Source organism: Perognathus longimembris, chromosome 2 (assembly GCF_023159225.1).
Source record: "Perognathus longimembris pacificus isolate PPM17 chromosome 2, ASM2315922v1, whole genome shotgun sequence".
Lineage (NCBI taxonomy): Eukaryota > Metazoa > Chordata > Mammalia > Rodentia > Heteromyidae > Perognathus > Perognathus longimembris.
The window spans coordinates 110,047,802-110,064,723 of record NC_063162.1 but is presented as its reverse complement, the minus strand read 5'-3'; the positions used below and the strand labels follow the sequence as shown (position 1 = coordinate 110,064,723).

The following is a 16,922-nucleotide window of genomic DNA, read 5'->3' as shown; positions in this document are numbered from 1 at the left end:
TTTTAAAACTTGATACAAAGTGCCTAATGTTGTTTCTGTTTTTTATATTACCTTATTTTAATTCAGCTATACTGGAAAATCTTTTTAGCATAGTAACATGTAACAAAACACAGATTCCAGAGCAAGATGTCCTGAACTACCATCTGAAACCTGACACACATTATTTGAGTAATCCAGAACATTGGTCCCCCATTTGTGTTTGCTCAACTATGAGCAAAGAAACCATGATATTTTTCTCCTGGCTATTTTTTTAATTAAACTTTTTTCTTCTCTTGGTTATTTTGAGAGAATTAAAAGAGTTCCTCAGTGTCTGGACAGTTCCTTAAATGTGGAAAACATGATAAATATGCTTGTTATCAATATTGTGATTTTAAATGGATTATTCTAATGTATTGTCATTTCTAAATCAATTATAGGCACATAGTTTTTGGGGCTACTTTAGAGACATAAACAGAGATATAAATTAATCAACAATGAATAAATCAGTCCATATTCTAAAATATTAATGATGAAGAGGATTTGTAGATTTACATGTGCCTTATACAGCACAAGATTTATTTATGTTTTCTTTTGGTTCCAGGGCTCGAACTCAAGGCCTGGAACTCAGGGACTGGGCATTGATTGTTCTTGAGCAATTTTTGCTCAAGGATAGCACTCTTCCACTTTGAGCCACAGCTCCACTTCCAGTTTTCTGGTGAATAATTGGAGATAAGAGTCTCATGAACTTTCTCACCCTAGATATCTTTGAAGTGAGATCCTCAGATCTCAGCCTCCTGAGTAACTAGGATTAAAAGATTACAGGCATGAGCCACCAGCACTCAGCAGACAGCACAATTTGAATAAACAATGATGATGAATGTTCAAATATTTAGTATATATAAAAATGTTCAAGTGATGGTTCCTGAAGTTAATATAATTTAAATTGGACTTTGAAAATAGAATTTTGATGGATAGCAATCACCATTAGGAACAATGTAGGAGGAAGAAGGACAAAAGTTTTAGAGAGAGAGCAACCTGAAATGACAAGTGTCCTGGCTGCAGTAGATGAGCAGGAGGAAGGGGTGAGAATAGTAAAAGGGGGATATATGGCTGAGACTAGCTCAGGAAGGAAATTGACCGTCATACTGTAGAAACTCAGTCATGGGCCGTGCTGGAGTTCTGGAGAATTATGAATGTGGGCATCATATAATTAGAATTATAGTTTAGTGTGATTATTTGAACAGCACTTTATTGGGTAGTGGAAAGAAGAAGCTAATGCCAAGGCAACAATGGCTGTTAGAATTTAAATGCAATAGATCTGTCTTACAACACTATGATCTTTCCACAGCCTCACTGAGAACCCAGTTACTACTTTGGAGGGAAGTTCTAGTCTCCCCAATTGGTCTTCAGTATGTCATTACTTCTGCTAGTAATGCCTATGTAATGAGTATTTCTTTCCTATGGTTCTTACTCTCTTTGCCTGATGTTATTTTACCCTCGTAACTTATAAACTAGGGGAACAGTTAATTGCTGGTGACAGTAGTGAATAACCAATAGTCCTAAAAGGGAATAGGTCCTTTTGTTTACTCATAGTAAGTACTGATTGTAAGAAGATTCTAGTACTCAACCCCAGGGAGCAAATTAGCTTGCCTGTTTTCTGTCCTTAATTCCTCATACAATCTGTATACATGTGAGACATCCTGGAAAACAAAATTATCCTCTGGAAAATACAAATAGTAGCGTAATGCATACAATTTTTGTTCTATCTTCTATTCCATGAGGAAACAGAAATGTGTATGTTTGTTCAAGTTATATTTCCATGAGCAAAACACAGAAGAGTTCATTTTGATGATAGAGTTTGGGAAATTTGGTTGTATTTTTTCCCACATTTCCAGATTTCGGCTTGTTTTTCTCAAATTAATTTTATCATTATCATTTTAAGTTAAAGATATTACACTTCCAAATACGGATATCTATAGATAGGAAAGTGCTGCTAGGTGAATCTACTTATGAAGATACACATGCTGCTCTAATGTATGCAACCTTTTTATCAAAGGTGAAAGACAGTTTAGAATTTAACTTTTGTTGGGTGGAAATTTGGCATTAAAATATAATTTGCATGTAGATGTCATATGTTAATCCACATTAATGATATCAGTTAAACATATTTCATCCACAAAAAGGGCTTATATCACCAGGCAACTAATGTTTAGTAGCAATATTGTTGTAGCTCAAATGTTTTGGAGAACAAGCCTTTAAATACAAATTTTGTGTACAGACCAAATGATTATAATTTTGACACTCAAAACACTTGAATAATTACAGTCATTACATTAAAGGCAAAGGCACAAACACTAAGACAGATAATGTGTGTGAGGTTGAAGGCTAGTAATTTATAAGCCATTAGAATTATTTTAATGTATTATATTTACATTATATTTTACTTCTTTTAATGATATGTAGAGATTGTATAATTAAAATGTGTTTTGATGGATTCTGGTAATGTGCATAGATACAAAAGAAATAAAGTTGAAAACACATACATGCATTTTTATCAGAATAATGAAAGTAGAAATGGTAGAAGTAGATGCTGTTACAACAAAGTCTTTATTGCTTAATATACTCTGAATATAGATGACATAAACTGTGTTATTTTATCTATTTTTAATGAAAAGGGAAGTTTCTAAGCTGTTAGACTATTTTTTCTTTATTAATTTGTTTTTCTGAGTGTTGAAATATCTTTTAACAATAAGATGCTCAATCCTTAATTCTGCCATAATTATGCAACTCAACAGGAAGTCCAGAAAATATTACTGTAATTTAATTTATATTTTATCTTATTTTTGTCCTTGAAGGAGAGGAGAATGAATAGAAAATGGCTTCTTAATGTGCAGAGAAACAATTAAATTACAATGTAATGATATTGTGATGAAACGGTGTGTATTTAACCTTTTTTCTTTTGAACCTTTTTTGGTAGATAGTTTGAAAATACCATTATACCCTGTTGTTTAACTGCCTTTGAAAATGTTTTGTGCAGAACACATAACCTAATTTTATCAATTTTTGTAGATGCTAAGCTGGAGCAGAACCAAAAGGCACCCTTACTGCCAAAACAAATGAAGAAAATCATTTCCTTTACTGGCTTGGCAGAACAGACTGTAAAAAAAAGAATAACTTTCTACTTCCAGTGAGGTCTCTTTGTCAAGTTTTGTCACCTCAGTTAACTTTTGAACGCAGTCCTCAGGCTGTAAAACTTTTCTAACAATGTCAACAAGAGAATCCAAACAAAACTTAGCAACAACAACATTTTAGTAACATTTTCCCATCTATTATATTTTGCCCTGCTGTGTGCTCATAATTTAGTATTTTCCTCTTTCTCTATTCCCTTACTATAATGTAGTCAACATCTTTTTATCTACCTTCAAAGAGCCTACCAATTGTTGAAAAATTACTGCCAACTTCCAACCTTATTTCTTTCCTGATTCAACACAAAATTTTACTTATTCATTTGGTACTTGTTATATTTCCATACCTATAAATCTTAATCTCAAACTTTACTATGAGCTCTTTTAATGGATTGACCTTAGAGAACATGTGATACAAATGTGTTGATTGATACAAGGCAATCGTCAAATGTTGAATAAACAGACTGTGTTTGATGTATTGTTCCCACAAACATTGCTATGTATACAGCAATACACAGAGCACTGCCTTGCCCTCTGCAATTTATAGTCCAATAACAGAGCTAACACTAAATGCACAAATCATTAGACTTCTAGAAAAATGAAAAACACTATAGGGGATAAAGCGAGAGAGAAATACAATGTTGTAAAGACATCAAGAAAGGTTTGATTTTGAAACACTTGGTAAATGTGCCTGAAAGAATAGTTTTGTCATTTGTACAGGAAAGCAATTGCTATCATTATGTTTGCTGCTGTGATCAATGTATATTCTGACAGTCATCTTCATCACATATTATCTTTTGTTTGTTTGAAGCTGTGAGGAATCTGGGAGAATTCCTCATATTGAAGCCAATTAGCTTTTCACAGTTTCATAGATGGTGTCAAAAAACATAGGACTCATGGGTCAGAGACAAAGGTCTCTTATTACTGAGGCACAGCAGGCAGGCAAAACCTCATGTTTCCAGCACTTTCCTTGCCCTTCAGCCCTCAACAAGTGATGCATAGCAGACTCAGTAAAAGCTGCACATAAAGTGAATATATGGTTCATTTGAAAGACATCTAAGAAAACTTACAGTCATACAAAAAGGCTGCTAGCAAATGTGCCCCACCTTTGACCAAAGAGAGAACAATATCTGTGTCATCGTGATCAGGAAATTAATCTTCCAATTATGTTTTGTTGTTGTTCTTGTTTTGGTTTTCAGAGCTAGGGGGCTGAACCCAGGACCTTTTGCATGCTAGTAAAGCATACTACCACAGAGCCAAATCCCCAGCCCTTTATTTATCCTAGTAGAGATTTTATTTCTTATCTTTCCAGGTTATTTGGAAATACGATTTGGAGAAAAGGACCAATCAAAAAAATATACAACTGTCTTAAGAATTATCCCTGAAACGTATGTTTGCCTAATTGTGGGAATAGTCCTAATGATTCAATGATTTAAAAGAATATGAGATATTGTGATCTGGAACACAATTTAAGAACATCATCTTTGCAAATAATGAAAGGAAAATGAATACAAAAGGATTCTAGTATTTAAAAAAAAGAAAATCCTTGCATTTCATGGACAAAATGCTTTATTCTGAACTAGGAATGAGATGCTGTATAACATACCCATATTAATAAGTAACTTAGACATGAAAGTATTTCCAATGACAGGTGATCACAACATGAGTTTATGTTTTCTTTTATGTATATAGAACATATGTATTTGAAATGCATGTACATATGTACAGATTTTAACATATGCATAAATGAGAAATCTCCAAATTTTAATCTCAAGTTAGAATGGTATTAGAAATGATCAGAAGAAACCTACTGCTCCATGCCATAAATTTTCCTTCAAATAGTAAATGATGTAAAACTTCTATTTCCTGAACTTGACTTCCAGATTCCATACTACATAATGGGGTTGGTCACTTCTTCAGACTCAAGCAAATCTGTAACTGAACTTCATGTACTATAAAATACTTAAGTGAGATCTTTCTTTAAACATGCATTATACATTGACAGAATCATTGCAAAAATCAAGAACATCTACTTGAAGACTGGTATGTAGGTTTTAGTAAGTTTAATAGGTTTTATTTTGTATCTTCACCTTCTCTTGTTTTTTTTTTTGTTTTTGTTTTTTTTTATTCTCATGTTGGAACATGAAAGACCCACATGCTTTCACTTAAAATGTATGCACGGTCCTACGAAAGTTAAAGAATGCCTGATCCTGACTGTCATTAGCAGGAAACCCTTTGGGACTCTACGCACTCATAGATATATATATATATATATATATATATATATACACATATATATACATATACATATAAATTATATATATAGATATATATAGAATTTACAAATACACAAAAGATATCACACACAAAAATGCCTACAGGCCCAGTTGAGTAAAGGCTAAAATCAGCCGGTGTGCACTTTCTCCACTGAAAGAAGGCATCACATGTTAACTCCAGAAAAAAATACTGCCTCACATGCATGCCAACTCTTAGTCTCTATCATCTATAGGTTGTTTTAGATGCACCAAAAATGCGGATTTATCATTGTTGAATGTTGGTCAAACTTTTAAATTAACCAACAGTTTTCTACTTGAGTTAAAAAGGCTTCCTTCCAGTAAGCAACATCTCATATTTATCTAGATAACCATTTTTTTTCAAACTAAAGAAGAACAGAATGATGGAGTGACAGGTACAGAGAGAGAAGTTAAAATAAGCTAAGGGAGCAGACAAATTGTCACAGGTGGAAAAAGACTCTAGCTAAATTGCATAGCCCAAGCAAAAAACATAAAAACGGATGAAATGTAAAATTACATCAATGTGCTGGGAGCCAGTGGCTCACACCTGTAATCCTAGTTACTTAGGAGCCTGAGATCTGAGGATCATCGTTCAAAACCAGTCTGGACAGGAAAATCTGTGAATTTCCTATTTCAATTAAACACCAAAAAGACAAAGCTAGAGGTATGACACAAGTAATAGAGCACAAAAGGCCCGAGTCACCTCCTAGGCCCCGAGTTCAAGTCCCAGGAGGAGAGCTCGTATGTGGGCACACACACACACACACACACACATACACTCACACACACAATACATCAATGTGCACAGAACAATATCTATACTTTATAAAGAATTTGTATAACAGAAAAGTGCCAGTAATCAAATATAATAGCAATAATGTGTAGGGGTGTAGTAGCATACAAAAGAAGAAAAAATGATGAAAATAAGGAAGATTACTTTAAGATCAGAGATAACAAGGAACAATGAGTATAAAAATCTCAAATTTCTGTGCAAGCATTTGAGACAAAAAATATTAACACAAAATCTGACATATAATGTTATTGATCCCATAGTTTGAGAACAAAAGGGAGGGGCAAAACAGTCTGAGAAAAGATAGTGCTAAAGAAAATAATTTCTTTAAAAATAAATATCATAGTAAAAATTAGTGGAATAAGAATGTAGTTATTCCTACCTGTGGTCTCAGCAAACTGCTAGGTACTGTTAGAGGAGAAATAGCAGTACTTGGTAGGTCTTCTCTCTTTAACAAAGTCAAAATAGTTAGAATGTAATAAAAACTTATGGAAATCAAGTTAGAAGCTAGGTGTTTAATAATATTTTAAATGACAAAGATGTAATGTAGTGCATTACTGATGGTTTCAGTATTATCAACGTTTAAAAAGCTATTTATACCTTAACCTGTTCGCCCAGCAAACATTACTGATTTCTCACCACATACAAGTTTCTGTGGTTGGTGGTAGGAATGCAAACAAAACTGCAGGAGGTTGCCTGCTTTGGAGGGACACTGGGAGGCAGAGGTTATGACAGGTCAAATACAAGAAAGGATTGGCTTAATAACTGGCCTCTATTCTGCTGAGACTTGAAGAGAGACTTCAAAAGATGGGGTGGGGGGGACACAAACACTTAGGATAAGTTTCTTAATTATGCAAATAATTTTGGGAAGATAATGTCTTATTTCAACTTTTCAGAAATAGAACCAAATGGAAATGCAAAGAATTGCAAAAGACAATGAAATGTATTCTTAGTGTGGTTTATTTTTATATGCAGTTGCCATAACAGTATATAATCTTCTATTTCAGATACATTGGCCTACTATGGCAGTAAAAATGGAAGAATGCATAATGAAAGGAAAAGATGCAGTAAGTATTATTTCATGTAAATTAAACAAATCCTTAACTTAGATTCCTGGTCAAACTCAAAGGAGGAAATCATGAAAGTTTCATTTCATGTAAGTCTCAGAAGCACATAGACTCTTTGTTCACAAAGAAAATAATGGAAAGCTCTACACATAATGAATGTATGATTATATAAAAATGATTTCAATGAAGAAATGGAGAAAGCCAAGGCATTATTAAGATTTGGGTTTTATTTTATTTTCTTCAATTGGGATTTATAATTTACTTAACTTACAGGAACTGATTTCTTCTGTGTTTGGAGAAAAATAATGGTAGATTTTTGTTTTGTTTATTTTTATTTTTTTTCAAGTGTAGAGTTTAACTCTTGAGCAAAAATGCTTAACAACAGTACTTAGGCTGAAAGTTCAAGCTACAGGACTTGTACCCACATGCAAAGAAAAAGTGTCCCCAAATGTGTGTCCTTTCCAGTTCTCTCAATGTTTGTTTTGTTTATTTTTTTAATTTGAGGAAAAACTAGGTACATTTCTTATATTTCATTTCACTTGGATTAATACATTAGAAAAATAGAAGATACAATGAGAGACATTATGAAGTTTGAGGAGACAAGGGAAATAATCATGCATAATAGATTTCACAGTGTTTTCTGGATCTTTCCGTATATAAGAAGCAATATCTCATTTCTCTGTAGTTTTCAAGAAGGGTCTGGATAGAAAATGACATGCCCAGCACTGTTCCTGACACACTGGAACCTGTGTGAGAGACAATCACATGCTAGGAGTGGCTGGCTGATCTCATAGAACACACAGCCTGGAAAACGTCTCCACACCCCCTTTGAAAATGAACTTATCTTTTTCACACTAAGGAAAGAAAAACACCATGTAAAAGAGTAACATACATCATATAAATCTCTTAGTCTCTGGAGCAATTGGGTGACCGCCAAGGAATGAGTCAACACATTCTTACTGCCTTAGCCCACAGCATGATGCTGACTAATTGAACATACTCTTAGGCTATGTCAACCAAGTTAGGCAAAATGCGGTCTAACTGGCTCACCCCAGATATGATAGAGTATCACCAGAGGAGAGGCTGGTACTTATAGCAATGTGATACACAATATTTTCACCACACCTGGACTATCCGATTCTAGCAATTCTTTATGGCTCATCCAACCAAAATCTACAAGAGTGGGACATTGAATGAATACATCTGGATGTCCTGGATATTTGACTCAGCAATTCATTCTTTGATCATGACAATGGCAAGATAGCCTATGAACTATTTATAATAGCATAGAAGATCTGCTGGACTATCATATCATGAGAGGCCTTACACACTAATATACCAATCTCCCCCTTTACAACTTGCTTAACATTGCATAATTAGTTACAAAATGATATGATTAAAAGTGTTTAGGAATTACTTCAAAAAATTGTTTTGTGAAATAGTAATGCCTAATTTGGTAGAGGGAATTTGCTAGAATTAATTTGACCTGATGGATTTTGTTTTTGTTTTTGTTTTTCATTTATTTATTTATTTATTTTCAAATTTTTATTATCAAACTGATGTACAGAGAGGTTACAGTTTCATAGGTTAGGCATTGGATACATTTCTTGTACTGTTTATTACCTTGTCCCTCATACCCCCGTCCCCCTCTCCCTTACCCTTCCCCCCCCTGAGGTGTTCAGTTCACTTACACCAAACAGTTTTGGAAGTATTGCTTTTGTAGTTGTTTGTCTTTTTTTTACACTGTGTCTCTCAATTTTGGTATTCCCTTTCAATTTCCTAGTTCCAATACCAGTATACACTGTTTCCAATATACTCAGATAAGATTACAGAGATAGTGTGGGTACAAATACAGGAAGGTGATACAAGAACATCATCAATAATAGAAGCTACAGATACACATGGGACTAGTTACAACTGTGCTGGGGATATGGCCTAGTGGCAAGAGCGCTTGCCTCGTATACATGAAGCCCTCGGTTTGATTCCCCAGCACCACATATACAGAAAATGGCCAGAAGTGGCACTGTGGCTCAAGTGGCAGAGTGCTAGCCTTGAGCAAAAAGAAGCCAGGACAATATCAGGCCCTGAGTCCAAGGCCCAGGACTGGCAAAAAAATAGGGGGGGGGGGGCCGCTGGGGATATGGCCTAGTGGCAAGAGTGCTTGACCTGATGGATTTTGAAGCAATATTAAACATTTTAAAAATAAAACTAACCTGGTGACTTCATTAAAAAATTGTTGAGCATGTACTGTGTATCAGAAACTGTATTCGATTAATAGGGAGAATAGAAGAGTGCATAAAAGAATAATACTGTCTTCAAAATCCTTCCAGGTAAAACCACACTAATCTGACTTACTTATGTTTTTAAATTCAGTTTTATTGGGTAACAGATGCACACATTCACTGTTTTGTCATCTGTGCCTGGAACAGAGGTGAGAACCTGCAAAAGAGGCCATATAGCCCAAAAGTAAATTCCTTTACAATCTAATCCTTCATAAAAATCTATGTTAATCCTTTGACTGTAATCTTACAAAAAACAATAAATGCACAATAACTTTACAATAAAATGTTATTCCTATGTACGTTTTTCTATTTATTTGAAAATTCTTTCTAAAAGTGGTTTATGTGAATTTGTGGTTTTGAAGTTGCAAGACTATTTTCTCCAATGTGAAAAAAATTTGTAATAACCTACATTCTCCATCTATTTATTTATGAATAATAGGGTTTTCTAATTATAAATTGTTTGGTATTGTACCAGTTCATTGTTTATTCTGAGCTTAAAAAATAATAGTATTGGGAACAATTTAATTATATGAAAGAACATATTGCCCTGAAAATCTTCATTCTTGAATATATTCTTTTGATCTAGAATGTAAGAAATAATTGCTTTTATTATAAAAGGTAATGTACACTTTCCTGCTCACTAAATTACATGAGTGAGTCACCTAGATTTCTTCTTCCCTGGGCCCCTGTTTCCTCTTCTTTCACTGCTCATGTTCCTCTGACTGAGCTGACTTATAGTGACACATAAGATTTCTAGGATTAGGGAAAATATAAAGGGAGTGGCGTGGCTATCCCTTGTTGTGTGCTAACCAGTCCATCTCATTTGGATCCTGTTTTAGAACAAATGCGCAAACTATGTTCGGGTTTTGCATCACTACAACAGGACACATCTTCTCACCTGTGGTACTGGAGCTTTTGACCCACTTTGCACCTTCATCAGAGTTGGGAACCATTTGGAGGTAAGACAGTTTCATGCATTGCTATCAAGAAAAGTGAAGCTTGGATTATCTTGCTTTTACAAGAAAGTAAGTGTGGCATTTCTTCTCAAGAAAGAGGAAAGTATTTTTGATGGAATTATGTAGTTTGCTTGAGATAAACTGATCTCTTAAGACCTTTAAAACTTTTGTCAGCTCTAAATCTGAAAAGTGAGTAATTTTCTATGTACTTACTCTCACAATGATCCTACTCCCATTATCTTTCTATCTTTTCTTAGCATTGCAATGTCATTGCAATATCTACTGTGCTTTTAATGTTTTATTATCATCCATACAAATTGGAATATATGTCTACTAAGTAAATATATACATATATACACAATTTTTCTAAATAAAAGGATCCATGTAATGTATTAACAATATGCAAAGTTTTTTTTGATGCTATAATTGTGTTGTCCTAGTTGTGAGGTAGGATCAATCAAAGGAAGGGGTTTTAGTTCATTAAAGACAGACATGAGTAGAAGAAATCTCTATACTTCTTTCTCTAAGATTTTACCAGTAAGTGATATGGTATTATAGGGTAATGAATGTAAATTCCAACTGAATTCTGCTACGTATATGTTCAATAAGCAAATTCAAGGTTAGCACTATAAACTAGTCCTAAATCCTGGATGAACTCTTAACACTTGTATATTTTATACCTGGAAGCACTTTATATCACAATACATTATATGAAGCATATAAAGCAATATTCAGATCTCAGGAATGTTAACTTTTCATTTAAATTAGAAGGTAGAATCCTATATTAATATGGGATTCTGATAAAATATCAAACTGAATTCCATGGCTAAGTAGGTATACATACCCAACTAATTAATGGGCATAGTGACTATCAAATATGGCTAATAACAATGTGCAAAGATCAGCATTTATTTTACCACTAAAAATTATTTCTGATATTTATTGTACTGATTATCATTCAGATGCGAACATAATCATCAATATTGAAAGCTATGCATAACATTTAGAGAACATACCTGAATAGGGCACTTCAGCTAGAAACTGTCCTTGGAGGATTTTTAATGGGCTTTTAAAAAATATTAACGTCGCATTCCTTCAGTAGATTAAAATCAAGCAGCATATGCACGACATTGTGCTGATTGAATATTTTCAAATAAGGACTGGAAATACTAGCGTAGAAAATGCTAACATTAAAAATACTTCTATCATGGTTTTTGTTGATTCTAAGTGTATGTATTAATTCCTATTTTTAGCATTGTACTTACATATTCTAAATTATGTATTTTCAAAATGCTGGATTATATTTTGGAGAGTGTAGGTTTCGTTCCAGAAGTTACTTTACTTGGATGAGTCATATTGAAAAGTCTCTCACAACAACAGCAGCCATTCTTTTCAGCTTTCAAAGCTAGGGCTCTAGTGGTGTGCTTGCATGTATAATTAAATATAGACAAGTATTTGGGAAATAATGTATAAACATAAATAATATATAAATATAAATAATATATAAAGACAGATTTAGCGTACCTACATCTATGTTTAGATATCTCCCTTTATATTTCAGCTGATCTGTAAGTCTTTGTTCTTTATTTCCCAGGTAGTAAGTACTTAACTTTTTTACTTGAGTTCGAGTCATTCTTTTCCACAAGAATTTGGGGGTTCATCCCATGAAACACATTTCAATCATTCTTAACTAATCTTCAGGCATTAAAATGTAAGATATTTTTCCCCTTAGTTTAATCACTGTTTCTGGAAGAGTTAATACAATTCTAATATAAGCTGCACTATCATTAGCAGGATGAAATGTGTTTTATCTTAAAATGGTATTAAATATTATGGGGTATTTAGTGATAAATATTAAATACAAATGGCACACTTGAACCATGTTAGAATTTTGATATGATTTAGTGTCATTTAAATAATGTCTTACATAATTACCTAAATATTAAATCTGACATAATTTGAGAGATCATAAGGGTATTTAATGTTTTGCAATAGCAATACCAAACAACTATGAAATTGAAGTAAGAAGCTATTCCAGATCAGAGCACACCTAGCTCACTATTTGATCAGATATTACAGAAAAAGGAAAATTACAACCACTTCCAGCTTCATTTCTTGTTGATTGAGAAGAACTGCATCCTGCAAGAGGGAGCTATACAAGCAGAGCAGGATTTCAGTAGAATCTAATTGCTCATATTTTTCTGTTGTAGGTTCTCATTCCTATTTGCAGTTATTGGAGAGATCCTGTGTGGAGTCAGGGGAAGTATTATCAGTATAGATTCAGTTATTGAGTTCTGATGGGATGAGTGATGGTCTCCTGTGAAGGAGTCTCTCTACTCTCTCACCTCTAAAATGTGAGAGAGAACTATCACATCTAGTTTTCATTCTCTGCCTCTCACTTTCTCAAAATAACTTGGAAAATGTCATTATTTATGTACTAGAAGAACATCTCAGGAATCATCAATGTATGTACAACATGAGCACAGAAAGAGACGTTACAATAAAATTATTACAAGTTCAGAATCATACCTGTAGAAGGGAAATGAAATTTTAAAATATCAGTCAGTAGCAAGTACATGTTTGCCTAAGAGGATGACTAAATACAAGATTAAGATGCAATGGAATATGACAAACTACTGGAATAAAACTGTTTCATCAATTTTAAAGGAAGAAATTCTGTCTATTTAATAAAATCATTAAGGAAAAAGATTGGATGAAAGAATATTTTTGTTAGTATAGATACAGAAAACTTCAATTGTTGGTTATAGGCTAAGAGACTGTTTGCCTCTTGGAGACAAGAAGAACTCATGGGGGCAAATTTTCTAGAAAGGGTAACCATAAAACCTTCAATGAATGTAACTTTTGGACAGATGGATACAAAGGGTTATTTCTCAAGAGAAAGAGACTTATGTTGGGAGAGTAAATTAGATAAGTCTCTCTCTCTCTCTCTCTGTGTGTGTGTGTGTGTGTGTGTGTGTGTGTGTGTGTGTGTGTGTTCATCTGGCAATGACTTCCTTCCTTATAATCTGGATATTTAATCTTGGCTCTTTATGTGCTTTTCCTGGACATTCTGCATTCTATTCTTGGCTATTTCTTTGGGAAGGAATCTTGACTTGTTAATTTTGAGAGTTCATACTTGCCCCAGACCCTTGAAGTCACCCAGGGACAGAATCAGCAGATCTCCCTGTAGTATGAAGACCCTCATATAAGAAGATTGAGTGGCCAGAGAAACACCAAGGCTCAGGTAAATTGTAGGTGGGCTAAGTGTGCACCAAGATGGGCCAGATGGAGAAAGAAAGAGTAAAGCTTGTTTTAAATTTAATTTTATTGTCAAGGTGACGTACAGAAGGGTTACAATTATATACGTAAAGTAATAAGTGGGACAGATGGAAAGCAGATATGAATAGCAAGCACTTGAGCTGTCCCTGCCCTGTAAAATTTGAACCATCAGAAAGAGATGGTCAGTCAATAGGGCCCAGAGAAAGAGAAATAGCTGATAGAAAAATTGCTTCTGCCCAGTAAAAGGTGGTTCTCACCCCCTGTCAGTGCATCAGAGGCAGCAGCAGCAGAAGCAACAGAGCTGTGTCCTCTGCTCTGTGGTGGTATCTGTGTCCTCTTTGTATTGTTCCTATTTTAGTATATGTGCTGCCGAAGCGAGCACAGGTATCCATTTTCTTGCCATGGTAAATTCTTCCACCAACAGAAAGGATATATCTGAAATATTAAGCACCTACATGTTCAGTTTCTGCTTCAAAATGATGCTTCACTGTCAGAGAGCACACAGAAAGTTGAGTCTTTGTGTGTGAAAAGCTGGTTGCTTACCCACTCTGCTTTCTCTTGTGAGATAACTTAACCCTATATTGTTTCGAAGTCCCTAAGTTTCTCCACATAAGCCTGTATATGGTAATTTCTAGAGATGTCCTTGGAAGCAGTTTTGCTACAGGCTTTTCCAGTGAGATTTGGTTTTGACTGTCTAGTCGATCCGTCTGGATTTATCGACAAATTTCTATGAAGTGAAATGTGTTCCTCTGCCAATGATCTCTCAAAAGTTTTAAAATACCTTTTTTTTGTTTGATTTGTTTCTTGCCAGCCTGGGGCTTGAACTCAGGGCCTGAGCACTGTCCCTGGCTTCTTTTGGCTCAAGGCTAGCATTCTACCACTTGAGCCACAGCACCACTTCCGACTTTTCTCTATATATGTGGTGCTGAGGAATCGAAACCAGAGATTCATATAAAGGAGCCGAGCACTCTACCACTAGGCCATATTCCTAGCCCTTAAAATACTCTTTTAAAATTTATTTTTATTGTCACAGTGATGCACAGAGGGGTTACAGTTACAAGCATAAGGCAGTAAGTCCATTTCTCATCAAACTTGTTACCTCCTCCCTCTTTTTTCTCCTATACCCCCCAAGTTGTAAAGTTCATTTCCAATGTATTGTCTTGTAAGTATTGCTGTTGCATAGGTTCACTTTGTCCTTTGTCTCACTGTTGTTCCCCTTCCCTTCCGTCTCTCTTGTGTCCATATCTTGGAGATAATTTCATTTAGCTTCATCTTATGTGATCATATGTTCATAGCTATTGAGCTACTGTGGTTCTCTGCTAGGACTATCCCAGACATATATAAATTAACACAAATGAGGGAAACCATGGGATCTATGTTTATTTGGGTCTGGCTTACTTCACTTAATATAATTTTTACAAGTCTTTTTTTAGAGAATACAATGCTTCACAAACATAAAACATTCCGCAAAATACAAATGTATATCTATCTCTAATTTCACTCATGTCTCCAAGAAAATGGAAAATATTCAGGAATGTGGGGTTCACCCAACAAAAAGCAGAGGTGCAGGTATAAAACAAACCTGTAGAGAGCCAGCAGAAGCCCTGGAACTCCTGAAAATTAAAATAGGTTCCATAGCTTAATTGGTATCTATCAAAACCTAGACTTTAGCAAAAGGAAATTAACTTGTAACTATTTGTGTTATATTCCTATGTTGCATAGAAATTATCAAAAATAATACCTAAAATGAGTATTTAAAACAGCCACTTGAAACAGCGTGTTTATTATCTCATAGATCTGAGGGTGCAGAATACAGGCCTTGCCTAGCTGGCACCAGAGCTCAAGGACTTCCAAGGCTGAAATCAAGTTGTTGACTGAAGGATTACCTTTTTGGACCTTATAATCACATTTATAGCATTCTTGAAGACTATTGGGAGAATTTTTCCAGTTGACTAAGAGGAAGTCCTATTATGTGAATGAGCTATATAACTTATAATAACTCATTAATAACTCATAAATTATAAAACAAAATTTCAAGACAATGAGAGTCATCTTCTTTACCCCATAAAGTCTTATAATCTAGGGAGAAATTTCCAACCATTTCATAGTATCTACCCATATACTCAGGAGAAAAGAATAGTTGACAAATCTACCTAGGAGTGAAATCTTGGTTGCTAATACCTTCTGCCTATCATATATTTATTCCTTATATTATTGACATGTGAAAGGAAGATCACATTAATAGAAGTATTTTAAAAGGTACTTTTGGAGGAGATAAGGCAGAGTTAAAGAGTGAAGAATTAGAAAAAATGCGGGGTAAAAATGTTGATGGAATGACATAGATCAAGATGCATTGTATAAAAGCTTTGTTAAATGGCAAAAAAATTCAAAACATAATCTAAAAATTAAGAAGACTTAGGCATGGGCTGGGATGTAACTCAGTGGCAAAGCACTTGTCTAGCAAGTGCTCCTGGGTTCCATCCCCAATACCAAAAAAGAAAAGACAAAAAAGAAAAGGGAAGAGGACAGTCTGGAGGGGTGGGTGAGAATGTTGAAAAGGATAGCATTATTCTAGAAGCACTGTATTCATTAAGTGTTTGTTGAAGGGCAACTCCTTTGTACAACTACTTAATGATAATATATATATATATATACACATATATGTATGTATATATATGTATGTATATATTCCTAGCACCTAGCAGCATGCACCATGCTTAGCTCTGAAATACCTGTCAAGTATTCATGAATAAGCAAATAAATAGATAACAAAAAACAATTATTTTCTGAATCATTCTTTTCTTTTCCATAGCTGTACTCTTGGGAAGAAAAACACATTCTTCCATGCAAGTGCCATAAAAACCGACAATGTATGTATGAGCCATTTCTAGAACTTACATGCCCAAACATGGGAATCTTTGATCATCCTCAAGGGAACATGGTTTTTAATATAGACTGCTGTCATATTTTGTAAATTTAGAGTATATTTTCCCAGTGTAGTTTTATTTCCAGTATATCTATATCACTTCTTAAATATGCAGACTAAATTAGTCATGCAAATGCATTTTGTACCAGAGAAAATTGAAAAAT

At 34.3% G+C, this 16,922-nt stretch overlaps 1 protein-coding gene across 2 annotated transcripts in view; it reads left to right on the top strand.

Annotated features, from left to right (window-relative positions):
- Sema3e (semaphorin 3E) overlaps positions 1 to 16,922 on the top strand; it is a 204,485-nt gene that overhangs the window by 109,283 nt on the left and 78,280 nt on the right. For both annotated transcript variants that reach the window (XR_007210076.1, XM_048339921.1), the window contains exons 3-4: positions 7,256 to 7,315; positions 10,437 to 10,556. Coding sequence is in view for 1 of the 2 variants with exons in the window: in XM_048339921.1 (XP_048195878.1) it covers positions 7,256 to 7,315; positions 10,437 to 10,556 (180 nt within the window). In the remaining variant the exon portion in view is untranslated. The remainder of the gene's footprint in view (positions 1 to 7,255; positions 7,316 to 10,436; positions 10,557 to 16,922) is intronic.